The 15589-nt window shown below is 41.4% G+C and overlaps 1 protein-coding gene across 4 annotated transcripts in view; it reads right to left on the reverse strand.

The window, feature by feature from the left end:
• The window catches only part of DIP2B (disco interacting protein 2 homolog B), a 227767-nt gene that overhangs the window by 32334 nt on the left and 179844 nt on the right, over window positions 1-15589 (reverse strand). For all 4 annotated transcript variants that reach the window (XM_058742806.1, XM_058742804.1, XM_058742805.1 and 1 more), the window contains 8 exons: window positions 14479-14572; window positions 13868-13987; window positions 12100-12214; window positions 11144-11283; window positions 10348-10484; window positions 7028-7108; window positions 3240-3367; window positions 1313-1427 (listed from right to left, as the gene is read on the reverse strand). In XM_058742806.1, the coding sequence (XP_058598789.1) occupies window positions 1313-1427; window positions 3240-3367; window positions 7028-7108; window positions 10348-10484; window positions 11144-11283; window positions 12100-12214; window positions 13868-13987; window positions 14479-14572 (930 nt within the window). The remainder of the gene's footprint in view (window positions 1-1312; window positions 1428-3239; window positions 3368-7027; window positions 7109-10347; window positions 10485-11143; window positions 11284-12099; window positions 12215-13867; window positions 13988-14478; window positions 14573-15589) is intronic.

The following is a 15589-nucleotide window of genomic DNA, read 5'->3' on the forward strand; positions in this document are numbered from 1 at the left end:
GTCACGATCTCGCGGTCCGTGAGTTTGAGCCCCGCGTCAGGCTCTGGGCTGATGGCTCGGAGCCTGGAGCCTGTTTCCGATTCTGTGTCTCCCTCTCTCTGCACCTCCCCTGTTCATGCTCTGTCTCTCTCTGTCCCAAAAATAAATTAAAAAAAAAAAAAAAAAAAAAAAAAGTTATCTAGCCCTATCACTCATCTCAGGCTTGCATTATTTCTACAACATGACTACTAACTGTCAGTGAATACATCCAAACGCCCCAAGTAGACAAGTTTATAGATGTTGGGAACACTTAAAATAACATAGAATTTTCTTTGTGAAGGACAGTCCATGTTTTCTTTGGATCATACATTTATCCAACAAATATTTGCTGGGCCTATACTATGCTGATGTGCTAGCATGACTATCAGGAGAGGAGGTTCCAGCCTTCACGGGCCTTTGACCATGGCTGATGCAGCAAACAATAACTGTGGAATGAAAGGGAATGTTACTGAAAATAGTGGGTCTCTCTAAACTCCTTATTGGAGATGACGCTTACGATTATTATTTTTGATGTTAATAATAATCACTATCGTTATTTACTGAATGCACACAGTATACTTCAAATAATGATCTCATTTAATCCTTCCCACAGCTCAGTAAGATCGTTTTAGCCCCACTTTATGGGTTGAGAAATAAACTCAGTGAGGTTAAGTAACTTGCTTAAAGGTGCATATCTGGTACGGAGAGGTGCTGTGATTCAAAGGCTGTAATTTCAAACTGAGGACTAGGCTCTTTTCATCATTCTACGCCTCCTACCCACTCTCCCCCCGCCGCCCCCAACGACTAGTGACATATCCCTTACATGGAGCCCAGATCTTCTCCTTCTCCAGCTCTCTAACTCCACAGGCAAGCTCCTTCAGAGCAAGAATGACATCTTACGTTTGCTGGGATCCCTGCACACTAGGCACCAGGTTACACACACATGTTGTTGACAAGTGGATTGACTTCTGTCAAAGACGTACTGCACACGTGGTCAGTTTAAACTTTCACGGGCAGTGAACACTCAGGAACAAAAAAAGTGAGAGAATTTGCTGAGGCAGGTCAATTCAATTGTTCTTGGCAACCTGAGCAGGAAAATCCTATGTCGTCCGGAGGGAGAAATGGTACCGATTATATTAGTTTGCTAATAGTACCCAGAATATCTGAGCAATTACTGGCAAGAAGAAATACGGTGGCATGACTGGCCCAACAAAGAGGAGGCTTCATCAGTGGCTGCCAGCACCTCTGACAACAAAGCCAACCTGCTCCGACAAATAACCCCAGGCGCGCTCACCTGCAGCACACGGCTCATCCACTGGAAACTGTCTTCCTCTGAGGCGTCGGGTCTTTGTTCTGCAACCACCACGATGCGCTCATCATAAAATACAGACACAGAAAACACAGCAATTCTAAGAGAGACAGATCAAACACATCAGGACTCCCTTCACAACCAGTCCTATTTGCTTTGCTCAGTTGGAGTTACAGAGAGGAGTTGTCCCCACCACACTACCCAGAAACGAGTGGTTTCGAAAAGAAAATGCCACAGTCATCACCATCAAAATGAGGACTCAAAAAACATGTACTAGTAAGCACCACCGGCACGGACGTTGGGATGCAGTGGTAAGCAAGACAAAGTCCCTGTCTTCATGGAGCTTGCACGTCAGAGACAGAACAAATAAATATAAAAATAACGTCATGTCGTATTACACCAGGAAGAAAGGCAAGGCAGGGCGAGGGGCAGAGTGGTATGCGGGGGTATGCGGGGCAGCTGCGCTCCTGAAGGCGGGGTGGTTGGGGAGCGCCTCCCTGAGGAGCGGACACTGGAGCAGAGACCTGAGTGAAGTGAGGACGCGAGCCATGCGAAGATCTGGAGGAAGAGGTTTCCGGGCAGAAGGAACGGAAAGCGAAAAGGTTCTGAGGTAGGAACGAGCTTGGCAGGTTTGAGGAACAGCAAGAAGGCCAGTGTGCCTGGAGCAGAGTGGTAAGCAGAGAGTGGTGGGGAGAGGTCAGAGCCAGGCCAGGGCAGGCAGGGGGACCTGGCAGGCTGAGGGGAGGGGGATGTTCTGAGTGAGGTCTCCGCTCGAACGTCCCCTTACTAGCGAGGCATTCCCAGACCACCCTAGAGAAACCGGTGAGCGCACTCCCACCCCCAGGGTGTTCTTTCTACGTGGCCCTTATCACCATCTCACATGTTCTCTCTGTCCCTGACTTTGTAGTTACTCTCGGTTTCCTTCAATGAGAACGTGAGCTTCACAAGGGCAGAAACCTGGCCTGTTTTGTTCACTGCCACATGCCACACTCTGAGCATGCATGATAGTGGCACACGGTTGGCACCCAATAAATATCTGTTGAAAGGATGCATGAAAGAACGGGAAGTCACCGGAGAGCTGAATGTGCCAGCACGCGGGACCATCTCCCTTCCTTCCTTCCTTCCTTCCTTCCTTCCACACATATTCATTGAATACCTACCGTGTGCCAGGTGCTGTGCTGAGTGCCGGGGATATAACGGTGACCAAAGACAGAAGGTCGAGTGCCCCACGGAGTTTACATCTCAGAGGAAGCCACGTTATTATAAACACTACACGTTTTAGGAACTGGTTCTCTACTGGTTTCATTAGTTTTTCCTACTTCTTAAAAAACTAAAGGGATACCAGGAATGCTTTAAGGATACATATCCATGATTGTAAATAAACTATTGGATAGACATCAACTACTCAAGTATGTACCAAATATCTTTCCTTGTATTAATAAGCAAAGAAAAGAGGGTTTGTAGTTGACTTTATCCATGGAATTTGAAATTAGCACTTAGGTACTATGTCAATCTCTGTGTTAAAATGTTGTAAAAATTTAGAGATGAGTTATAAGAGAAACAGTTCTCAGATGTAAAATTCCTACAAAGTAGCATCTATCTTAGATGATAGTCTGAATGGCACTACTTCTATATTGATGGAATGTAAGAAGTTCAATGTTTTAGAATTCTCCTCAGTATTCAACAAATAGTAATAATTAAAAACTGAAATACAGGATATGGTTATATCTTATTCCTCTCAATTTCAGCCAAACCCAGCCATGTTGAGATAAATATTTAAAGCCCAATTCCTGCTATGCTTAACCAAAAAAAACCCCAATCACTTACTCTACAGAATACAACTCAAATTACCCTGTAAAGATACATTTAGATTCCACTGCAAGTGCTAACATCTGAATTTTGTACTACTCACCTTCCTCTATAAACAGTCTTTATTGATTCAACAGCCAATCCAGTAGCAACAATGTCATCAGCATTATGTCTTCGACCACTAACCATCAGTAACCCATCCATTTTTCCAACCACGAACACCAAACTGCCCTGAAAAGTAATAAAAATTTACCTTGATTTCCATCATTTAAATAGCAAAACAGGTATTTTACTTTCTGCTTTGAAATATAGTTCATCAAAAATATAAGAAAACAACACTGTATTTTATGGATTCTAAGAAAGTGTTTCATATCTCAGAGATCAGAGGAGAAATCTATAGCATTTTACAAAAATTACAGTATATAAGAAAAGAATTTGTTTATATTTATTCTTAGGGAGGAATTTTATAAAAAAGCAACTAGGATTGGGGCGCCTGGGTGGCTCAGTCGGTTAAGCGTCCGACTTCGGCTCAGGTCATGATCTCACAGTCCGTGAGTTTGAGCCCCGCGTCGGGTTCTGTGCTGACAGCTCAGAGCCTGGAGCCTGCTTCTCCTTCTGTGTCTCCCTCTCTCTCTGACCCTCCCCCGTTCATGCTCCGTCTCTCTCCGTCTCAAAAATAAATAAACATTAAAAAAAAAAAAAAAAAGAAAGAAAGCAACTAGGATTCCACACAAGCATATTTTATTTTCTCAGCCATGATTATGTCATATTAGTTCATTTGTACCTAATCACAAGATGGATGCAAAGAAAAAAATTGTTAACTTATTTAATACTGGAATTAGGAAGAGATGAAAACAGCTGAATGTGAGAACACCTGTTCGAGATTTATAAGGGTAATGCTGTTTCCATCTGGCAAGATTAGAAACAGGCTAATAAAGAAAGGTCTGAGAAACACTATAGGAGTCTCTCCAAGAAGGTAACGTAGCTGCAGGAAATGTTGCTGTCAACGCCCTAAAGACATCACTGTACAAATAATACTTCTCAAAAATTCTCCTAGACCCATTTGCAATAAATTGACTTTTCCATTCATTACACAAGTCCTAAATTTCCTGGACAATTTATACATATTCAATTATCTAGTAGTCATCTCTACGTGAATGTCACTTAGTGATTTATTGAGCGCAATGTAGTGCCATATGCTGATTGGGTTATGTAAGTAAGATAGAACTTCTAGACTCAAGAAACCACAGGCTAATCTGAGAAGACAGGAAAGAACCAGCCATTTCCAACACAGTCTGAAAAGTGCTATGGTGGACGTAAGTAAAGAGAATGAGACAGACACTGCTCTGTCCATTTCTCCATTTCTTTCACTGCAGTAGAATTTTTAGCTGGGCATGGGTGACCAAAATAAAGATTGCATTTCAGCGCCCCCTTGCAGTTAAGTGTGGCCATGGGACTAGTCAGACCAGTTCAGATAAAAGGTGTTGCACCTGTCAGAATGGCTAACATTAACAACTCAGGCAACAACAGATGTTGGCGAGGATGCGGACAAAGAGGATGTCTTTTGCACTGTTGGTGGGAATGCAAGCTGGTGCAGCCATTCTGGATAACAGTATGGAGGTTTCTCAAAAAATTAAAAAGAGAATTACCCTATGACCCAGCAATTGCACTACTAGGCATTTATCCAAGGGGTACAGGTGTGCTGTTTCGAAGGAACACATGCACCTCCTTGTTTATAGCAGCACTATCGACAATAGCCAAAGTATGGAAAGAGCCCAAATGTCCATCGATGGATGAATGGATAAAGGAAATGTGGTATATATATACAATGGAGTATTACTTGGCAATCAAAAAGAATGAAATCTTGCCATTTGCAACTATGTGGATGGAACTAGAGGGTATTATGCTAAGTGAAATTAGAGAAAGACACATATCATACGACTTCACTCATATGAGGACTTTAAGATAGGACTAAAGATAGGACTAAAACAGATGAACACAAGAGAAGGGAAAGAAGAATAATATAAAAACAGGGAGGGGGACAAAACATAAGAGACTCATAAATATGAAGAACAAACTAAGGGTTACTGGAGGGGTTGTGGGAGGGGGGATGGGCTAAATGGGTAAGGGGCACTAAGGAATCTACTCCTGAAATCATTGTTGCACTATATGCTAATTTGGATGTAAAAAAAAAAGAAAAAAAAAGATATGACGTGTTGCTCAGTAGCTTCAGGAAATCTTCCTTAAGAGATGGTGGGATACACTCTTTCCCCTGTCCCGTTTCTGGAATGCAGATGGGATCCTGCAGCTCCATCTTGGACTTTAGTCGTGGAGAGAGAGGTAAGCTTTAAAAGGAGCTAGGTTTTAGAGAATTTTTTGGTGCTGACAGGATTAGTTAAGACAGTAGGTATAGACTTCTCTTTCTAGGATAGCAATCGTCTTAGTGGCATGCCCTCACCCCCCTGCCCCCATAAATGGTGGGGAAGAAGTAAAATTAGGTCTTTTCTTATGTAACTTGAGCTGGTAAGAGGAGATGAAAGAGTAGGGAGGTAAAAGAGAGGTACATGGAGACATATGGGTTTAACTATGACCACAAATGTCTGTTACTTACAAAATACAACCCAAACTTCCCACAACATCATGCAAAACCCTTCATAATCTGGCTCTCTGCCTTCTTTGTGGGCTCACAAAACTGTTAACTCTCTGAGAACAGATTTTGTATCTTTTTTTTTTTTTTTTTAATTTTTTTTTTTAATGTTTTTTATTTATTTTTGGGACAGACAGAGACAGAGCATGAACGGGGGAGGGGCAGAGAGAGAGGGAGACACAGAATTGGAAACAGGCTCCAGGCTCCGAGCCATCAGCCCAGAGCCTGACGCGGGGCTCGAACTCACGGACCGCGAGATCGTGACCTGGCTGAAGTCGGACGCTTAACCGACTGCGCCACCTAGGCGCCCCCAGATTTTGTATCTTAATGGTCTCCGTGAACGCAGTGCCTGTGAATACCATTTGCTGGAAAACAAACTGTTAATATTTGAAAAATTTATTATTATACATGGTACAGTGCTGATAATTTGTATGAAAATGCTTTGCACACTATTATGATTTCCCTTTGCTATTTAAAAAATTTTTTTAAAAATATTTATTTATTTATTTTTTCAACGTTTTTTTTTTTTTTTTTTATTTATTATTTTTGGGACAGAGAGAGACAGAGCATGAACGGGGGAGGGGCAGAGAGAGAGGGAGACACAGAATCGGAAACAGGCTCCAGGCTCTGAGCCATCAGCCCAGAGCCTGACGCGGGGCTCGAACTCACGGACCGCGAGATCGTGACCTGGCTGAAGTCGGACGCTTAACCGACTGCGCCACCCAGGCGCCCCAAATATTTATTTATTTTTAAGAGAGAGAGCGTGCTGGGGAGGGGCAAAGGGAGAAGGAGACAGAGGATTTGAAGTGGGCTCTGTGCTGAGAGAGGAGAGCCCAATATGGGGTTCAAGTTCATGAACCGTGAGACCATGACCTGAGCCAAAGTCAGATGCTTAACCAAATGAGCCTCCCAGGTGTCATTCCCTTTGCTATTGAAGGTAACTTATTTTTTTAGCGCTCTTCTAACTCAGTGAAACATACAAATCAAATCAAAGAAATGTAGCAAGACTAAATGAAAAGAATTTTTGAAAATAAAAAATATCTCAGCTTAAAGGAGTCAAGTGAATGTGGGTAATGAAAGCAATAAACATTAGGTGAGTTTATGACATTCTTACAGAAACCACTCTGTAACACTCTTTAACACTTCTGAACTAATCTGAATTTGTTCTGTTCTGTGACGAAAACCTTGTAAAGTCTAAATATCTGGATCAGATACACCAAAACAAACATGAATGCATCACTTACCGGCCCTACAAACCCCAGTAATCCTGACCGGATGAAGGGCACGTCCCCAACAGGAGAGCCTGCAGAATTGACTGGAATTACCTAAAAGATAGAAAGCAGTGAAAATCTTAGCTTTTTCTTAAAATATGTATTTGATTTTTATTTTATAAAAAAATTGTTTTGAATGTTTATTTTTTGAGAGAGAGAGAGAGAATGAGTGGGGGAGGGATAGAGAGAGAGAGGGAGACACAGAGTCCAAAACAGACTCCAGGCTCTGAGCTGTCAGCACAGAGCTCCACACGGGGCTGAAACCCATGATCCACGAGTCATGACCTGAGCCAAAGTTGGATGTGTAACCAAATAAGCCACCCAGGCGCCCTGTATTTAATTTTTAAAATGTCTTAGAAAAATTATAATAGTAATGTACGCTGATTGAAAAATTAAAATTATAGAAATAATGACTTCAGTATCCCCACCCCTTTAAGAGAGAAACATTTACAATCTGCTGTATATCTCTCAGACTTTTTTTACACGCATGTATTAATGTACTAAGAATTTATTTAAAAAAAAAAAAGAATCCTATTACATATACTGTTTCACAACCTGCTTTTTTCACATACTATATATTTTTCACATAACATATGTATTTGGGATATCTCTGCAAGTTGGTGACAGTTGCTCTAGCTCCCTTTGTTCAACAGTCCTGCAACATATCATAGCATGGGGGACAAGACGGAACATCCCCTGGAGTCCGATGAAAGTTCAACTTCTGGCTCTGCCACTGACTAGTAAGTTCCTGGACTTCTCGAAGCCTCAGTGTCTTTGGCCATAAAACAGAGCTCCCAATGCCTCTCACAGGTTTAGAGTAAAGATTAAGGGAACGTAAACAGATTTGCAGGCATAAGCACAGTGTTTGGCTCAGAATCGGTACTCAGGAAACTACAAGAATTAGTACTTTTAGAATGTAAGCCGTCTTTCCGGTGAGGAAGGCCATCTAATTTTACTGTTACAAATGTGCTTTACTGAACATTGCTGTACAGATCTCGGTGTATGTGTACAAAAGGCATGAGCTCTTTGAAGTTTTTCTCACCAGCAGCTTATTTTTAAAAATACACTTTGCTTCGTTTTCTAGTCATTACTAGGTCTTCTGTCCCAGTGAAAGGTTAACCACACTGGAAAACTCTCTCAAGATTTAAATAGAAAATCCAGTAAGAAAAATACTAGAAACTTCAATTTGGAAAAAAAAAAAAAAAGCAAAAAACCAAACAAAAGGCAATTGTTTTCTCCTTTTTTGGTTAGGATTTTTATTCTACTTCCCTATCGTTAAATTTATACTGCAGATTTCAGAATCCCTTCATCACTATGGACCTGGCAGTTTGATATTAAAATCTGAGAATTTTGGCTAGGCAGTTGCTCTTATCGGAAAGGCAATGTAATAAAATACTATCGGTGTCTTCAAACACTGCTTGAGGATCTTGTTTATAGTAAGGAAAATGGAATGACGAAAAATTCAGATATTGGAAACATATGTAGTCCAAGCGTTTAAAAAGAAGAAGAGTAGGGTGAGATTTTTTTTTTCTTTTAGGGTGACATTTAAATTAGTGAAATGTATAGACAGCGCAAGTAATTAGTCACTTGTGAGAGCAAAGTTACTGGCGGGAAACGCGTGCTTTAAGAGTTTATCAATGCCCACTCTCATCGAGGTGAGTGGATCGCAACTTCTGAAGGAAGGCCAAGAATGTAATAGTATTACTGATGATGCAAGGATGGTCACAACAGACAGACATTTAATAATTTACACCATTCTAGGCTGTGCAAACAGATGATGGACAGCCCAGGAGCTCTTCACCTTTTCCAGTTACCACACTATTCATATAGGTAATACTCTCCTTGTCAGGTCTATTACAACATGATTATGTAATGGTATGTGCCAATAATGGTATGGTAGATAGATATGCCCTGCCATACTGAGACTGAGAGTCAAGTATTGAAAAAGGAAGCTCAAAGAACTGAAAATTGGCAGTTGGTCATAATATCATGGCCCATAAGATGGACTTTTCTGTTCCCTAAAAGCTACCCTGTGGCAGGTTACTCCCAATTAGGAAATACAGATAATTCCTTATGCCTGTTCTGATTTCCAGCCTCACTAGGCAAACTTTCATTACTGTTAGTCTTTACACTCAGAACTGTCCGCAGGAAAACAATGTGCTGGTTTCACTAGAACATGAGTTATTTGAGGAGCTCCGTTTGTTTTCCTGAGGTACCAAGCATCTAGAATACTGCTGGGACACACAGAAGGTGCTCAGTAAACATGTGTTGAATGAAAAGACTGAATAATGGGAGCAACCTGCCCCTGTGACAGGACAGTTTTTCATCAGTAACTTGGTGTTCTGGTTGGCATCAGTCCTCATAGGCTCAGCTAACTTGAGTCTACTCTGGAGAGATGGATCTGCTGTCACTGTACTCTTAAAATTAAATTTTGGGGCTTATGAAACTCAAAGTATGGCATATTCACCAGAGTGAACTTTTATGAGGCCTTTTACTCTTCATTTATGTAACAGATAAACAGTAATTCTTGTGCACCAGGGGTGTTCTAAGCACTTTACAAACATTAACTCGTTGGGGTGCCTGGGTGGCTCAGTCGGTTAAGCATCCGACTTCAGCTCGGGTCATGATCTCGCGGTTTCCGAGTTCGAGCCCCGTGTTGGGCTCTGTGCTGACAGTTTGGAGCCTGGAGCCTGCTTCCGATTCTGTGTCTCCCCTTTCTCTGCCCCTCCCATGCTCATGCTCTGTCTCTCTCTGTGTCTCAATAATAAATGAATGTTAAAAACAAACAAACAAACATTAACTCATTTAGTCCTCACAACAATGCTATGAGGTATGTACTATGGTTCCTCACATTTTAAATTTTTTTTAGCGTTTATTTATTTTTGAGACAGAGAGAGACAAAGCACGAACGGGGGAGGGTCAGAGAGAGGGAGACACAGAATCCGAAACAGGCTCCAGGCTCTGAGCTGTCAGCACAGAGCCCGACGCGGGGCTCGAACTCACGGACCGCGAGATCATGACCTGGGCCGAAGTCGGCCGCTTAACCGACTGAGCCACCCAGGCGCCCCCCCTCACATTTTAAAGATAAGGAAATTAAGGCACAGAGAGGTTAAGCAACTCCTCCAAGGTCAGCGAGTAAGTGGCGGACTTAGGATTTGAACTGAGGCAGCCTAGCTCCGGAATACACTTTCTCAGCTGCTATATTGTACTGTTTCCCATCGGCCAGGTCATTTGACCTAGTGACACCCTGACCTCACTAGATAAGTTCCCCCCCCAAATTTAATATCATGTACCTCAAATGTATTTTTTGTCACACCAGCAAGCCCAAAGTACATCATGCCTCCTGTTCTAGAGCTGACACAGATTTCTCCAATTTCATCTGTTTTGCAGAGTTGGGGAGGTCCATCGGGTCTCACAATGCACATCATCCCTAGGGTGCAGAAAATACAGTTAAGAGACAGAGATTCTGGAAAACCTTTGTAAAATAACAGCCTCACCCTTCTGAGCCCAGGAAAGTTTTGCATTGACTGAACGGAATTAAGTAAGAATGCCAAACAAGAATGTCAAAAATAGACCTGATACTACATAGGTATACCTGAATTCCCATCTTTTAGTCCCGATGATAAACAAGTTATTTTTAAAATTCAGCAAATAAAACTATGACAGATGCAGACCACCGCTTTCCAAGACAGTAACATGTTAAAAATGACTACAGTGTCCAAAGAAACAGGTGAAATTAATTTACCCTTGGGCAAATCAAACTCAAACACTCACGGGAGCACTGAGCTCTAACTTTCTGCCGGTCCCAATGTCTTGGCAATTACGGTGAAAACCAGACAACTTTAGTGCAACTGAGTACTTAAGCTTTCCATATGAACAACTGTAATGGAATCATTCATAATGAAATCATACAATACTGCTGGAAAGGAAGTATAATTAGAATCACTAAACTGTTAGAGAGGCTTTGAGAAGTTAAGAGACTAAGAACTAAATTTTTTATTCCTGGTTGTGGATCTCATTTTTATCAGGTTCTACTGTCTCTAATGACAAATCTTTTTGAAAAACCAAATGGTGCTCCTAAGAACTCACCACCAGGCATTACATGGCCCACATCCTGTACCGTCAGTGCTGAATTTTTATCTTCCGTATTGACCCGTATTACTCCATAGCTCAATCCATTCATTGAGAGAATAGCTCTTCCTGGCAAAGGGGCCCCTGGAACTCCAGGCCTGAAAACAAAATAAACTCGTCAAATTTGGCAAATTAAATGATATTAACGTAAAAGTATGTACATATAAAAGCAAATTTCCTCTGACCACAACACACACACAAAATCCTCATTTTCTCTGCCAAAAACATGTTAAATTAATCAAATTCACATGTATAAAGCATGGTCCACATTCATTCAGGTGGAAAAAGTAAATTTCAATCTATTATTAAGAATATATTGGCTTGTGTGTACTTTCCACACTTAAGCTGTAACCAAGGACAGCCTATTTTGTGGGTTGTTTTTTTTTTTAGATAATTTATATATTTTGAGAGAGAGAGAGAGAGAGAGAGAAAAAGAGAGAGGGAAGAAGGGAGAAGCAGATAGAATGGTAGAGACAGAATCCCAAGCAGACACCATGCTGTCAGTACAGAGGCCGACGTGGGGCTTGAACTCATGAACCGTGAGATCATAATCTGAGCCGAGATCAAGAGTCACATGCTTAACTGAACTGACTGAACCACCCAGGTGCCACAAGGACAGCTTATTTCTCGTCTAAGATGCTAACTAAGGAGTCTGAAGAGCAAAACAATGCAGAAAAAGAACTCGTTCACAACTATGAGAGAAGAATTAAAGTATATTTTCAGTTTACCAGTTACCCTTATGGCAAGAGTGGGAAAAATAAATGAGATGCTTCCAACTGCCTTACAAAGTCATTTTCACTTTTAGGCTGATGAAGCAGAAAATTAGTTAGCACCTCTTGTCATCGCCCAGTAAATAGCACACATCTGATTAAAGTTGTAACATACATCAAGAACACTGACATTCTGCACAATACCTGCGGATTGCGACAGTCATGGCTTCAGCAGAAGTAGCACATGGACAGATGGCCTCAGGTTTCAGTCCATGGCTTTGGAATAGACTCAGGAAGGCATCACAGGATGACACAGACCCTAAGGAGTTGGAACAAATCAACGTGAAAGCTAAAATTGTGATTTTCATTACTGTAGAAAATTGGTAAAGAGTGGAGAGCCAACACATTTGCTTTTCATGAGAACTCTCACTGTACCTCCTTAATTCCATACAGATATTTTATTGTGCCTGTGAGATGGTGGATACATTTCAAGGACAAATAAATGCTCAGTCAGCCCATAAAAGGTCACTGACACTATTTAAAGTCACAACTTGGAATAGGGCTGCTCCTACCAAACTGTGCAATCAATAGCAGAGATGTACTGCAGCCATTCTCTTCTATGCGATATTCTCAGATTTGTTTCTAAGTAAGGTCAACCCCACATCTGTGTTTATACCATTGTGACTACTGACAGAAATGCACTTACAGCAAAGAGCACAGTTTCTTTTTTTTTTTTTTTTAATTTGAGAAAGGCAGAGAGAGAGAGAGAGAGAGAGAGAGAGAGAGAGAGAGGGAGAGAGAGAATGAACAGGGGAAAGGGGCGGAGGGGGAGAGAGAATCATCTTAAGTAGGCTCCATGCTCGGTGCAGAGCCTGATGCAGGGCCCAATCCCATAACCTCGGGATCATGCCCTGAGCCGAAATTAAGAGTCAGATGCTTAACTGACTGAGCCACTCAGGCGCCCTGAGAGCACAGTTTCTAACACTTTACCTGATTCTACTGTGTGGAGGCTCAGGTGTTTGTACTTGGAGGGAAAAGCAGGTAACATGGTAAGATTTCCAAAAGCTTTCCCCAAGTCCTTTGATTTGTTCATAGGGGGAATTTATATAAAGTCCAGACACTTGGGTTACATCAAGTCAACTTCTTATCACTCCTTATAGTCACATGATAGAAAAAGGATATAAATGAGTGAGCAAGAAGGGGTATTTCTGAAAGCTTATAAAATGTGGTATACCTATTCAATGGAGTATTATATGGCAACGAAAAGGAATGAAGTATGAACACATGCTACATGGAGGAATCCTGAAAACATACTAAGTGAAAGAAGCCAATCACAAAAGGCCACATACAGTGTTGCATTTAGATGAAATGTCCAGGGTAGGGAAGTTTGTAGACAAAGAAAGTTAGATGAACAGTTGCCTAGGGCTAGGGAACAGAGAGGGAGAAATAAGGAGTGACTACCAATGGTTATGTTTTTGTTTTGTTTTGTTTTGTCTTGTTTTGTTTTGTTTTAATGGAGGGAGGTAATGATGTTCTAAACTTAGTTCATGGTGACAGTTGTATAACTGTGCATATCCTGAAACCACTGAACGGCACACTTATTTCTTTATACATTTCTTCATTTACTAAATGTTTTTTTGACAGAGAGAGAGCGAGCAAGTGAGAGCACGAGTGGGGGAGGGGCAGAAAGAGAGGGAGACAGAGGATCCCAAGCAGGCTCTGTGCTTACAGCACAGAGCCCGAATTGGGGCTGGAACTCACAAACTGTGAGATCGTGACCTGAGCTGAAGTTGGATGCTTAAAAGACCGCGCCACCCAGGAGCCTCTGAACCACACACTTTAAATGGACAAGTTTTATGGTATGTGAATTACATTTCAATACAGATGTAAAAAAATGCTTACGGAAAGGGGGAAAAACCTCAACCTACCAAAGGAAAGGCTATTCCCACACCCACACTCTAGAAATACTCACAGGGATTCGCTCCATCAGTTACAATTAACATCCGGAGGGAACTCAAGCTGACATCTCTTTGGTCCCGATGTGCCATCATAGCCCAATGCAAGTCTCGACATTTTACTAAAGCTACTTTGGCTATAAATTCAAAACAGATAAAGTTAACACACACATACATGCTAAAATTGGTGTGCATTTAATACACTATAATAAAACCATTTTTACTTATTTTAGGGATCATGATTTTCACTTAGAGAAAATAAAAAAGGCTTCAAAGAAATTGTGCCAGGTGCTCTGAAGCAGTAGCAACTGACACGGACGCACAATTGTTTTGCTTACTGTGACTTGCAGGCAGGCCACATAGCTCGGCCAAGGAAGCTTTGAACACTGAAGCACCCAATGAATCTAATTCAGGGTTCAGATTCAAGCAAATTCATCTCGGCTCATAAGAAAGGACATCATCAAGTGAGATGAAACAGACAACATACCTAATTTGATAGTGATTGAACTCTAAGACCCGTCAAGCCACCAAGGCACAGAATTATGTCTCCAGAAGAGCAATTTGAAAATCCCTGAAATCTCAGTTCAAACAGTCACATAATTAAAGCTCAGATGTTGTGTGCAACTACCTTTGTGGGCATGTACTCTCTGGACCCAAGAGAGCGGGCAAGTCTTCATAACAGAGTAGGGTACACTAATTGTATGCATCTTGTTCATTACATTCTGAAAAAGCAAAGAAAGACAAAAAGTAATCAATACCCAACACATACTCAGCATTTTAAAACTGAACTATCATTAACGGTTTTAGGCACAGAAGTAACATATGCTCTTTGAAAAAAATCTGAAATATTAACTCTAAGGCTGAAGTCTTATTTGCTATCTACCCTTAAACCTGGTTCGTTCCTCTCCTCCTCAGAGATTACCGGTTATGAAACTGGCATGTATCCTCCGGGCCCTTTTGCTGTATAACTCATATATATTTGTCCCCAAAGGAAGATAAAAGTATTTTTAACATTAAAAGGCATCATATCATATATAGATTGGCAGCCTGCTTTTTTTTCACTTAAAATGTTTTAGAGCTAAATCTGTGCACACAAGTATAAGAGATCTACATAATACTTCTTGAGCTGCTGCATACTATTCCACAGTATGACTATAGCACAATTTATTTAGGTATTTCTCTATCATTTATAACGTTTGCTACTACAAACAGTGTTTCTCAAGGAACATATTTATACTCACTTCCCTGCACACGTGTGCAAGTGTCTGTCTACGGTAGATACAGAAAGTAGTACTGCTGGGTCATAGGATATGTGCTTTTAAAAGTCACCAGATACTGCCAAACTGCCCTCCAACCCGCTAAGCACTTTCATCATGCACATGCTCACTACATCCCACAAAGAGCTGGCTATTACAAAGCAAGAAATCAGCGTTTCCCTGATTCTTACAGGAGGATCTGCTCAGACTTCTTAAGTGTTTGGGTAGATAAAGCTGAGTGAGCTGAGCGAGTCATGGAATTTGGTGTCTCTCCTGCCCCCCAAACCAAATATACACAGGACCCCGGTTCCCAAAGAGATCCAGCCCACAGAGTAATTAAGTCTTGGTATTTAGATTGGCCATTCTGATCATCACCTAAGTGGCCCCCCAAAATACAAGACACCACTGTAAACCTCTTTTACCTCCTTCCCCCACGTTTCTAGCTATGGTGACAAATTTTTGGATTTTCAAGGACAAAATGGT

Source organism: Neofelis nebulosa, chromosome 8 (genome assembly GCF_028018385.1).
Source record: "Neofelis nebulosa isolate mNeoNeb1 chromosome 8, mNeoNeb1.pri, whole genome shotgun sequence".
Taxonomy (NCBI): domain Eukaryota; kingdom Metazoa; phylum Chordata; class Mammalia; order Carnivora; family Felidae; genus Neofelis; species Neofelis nebulosa.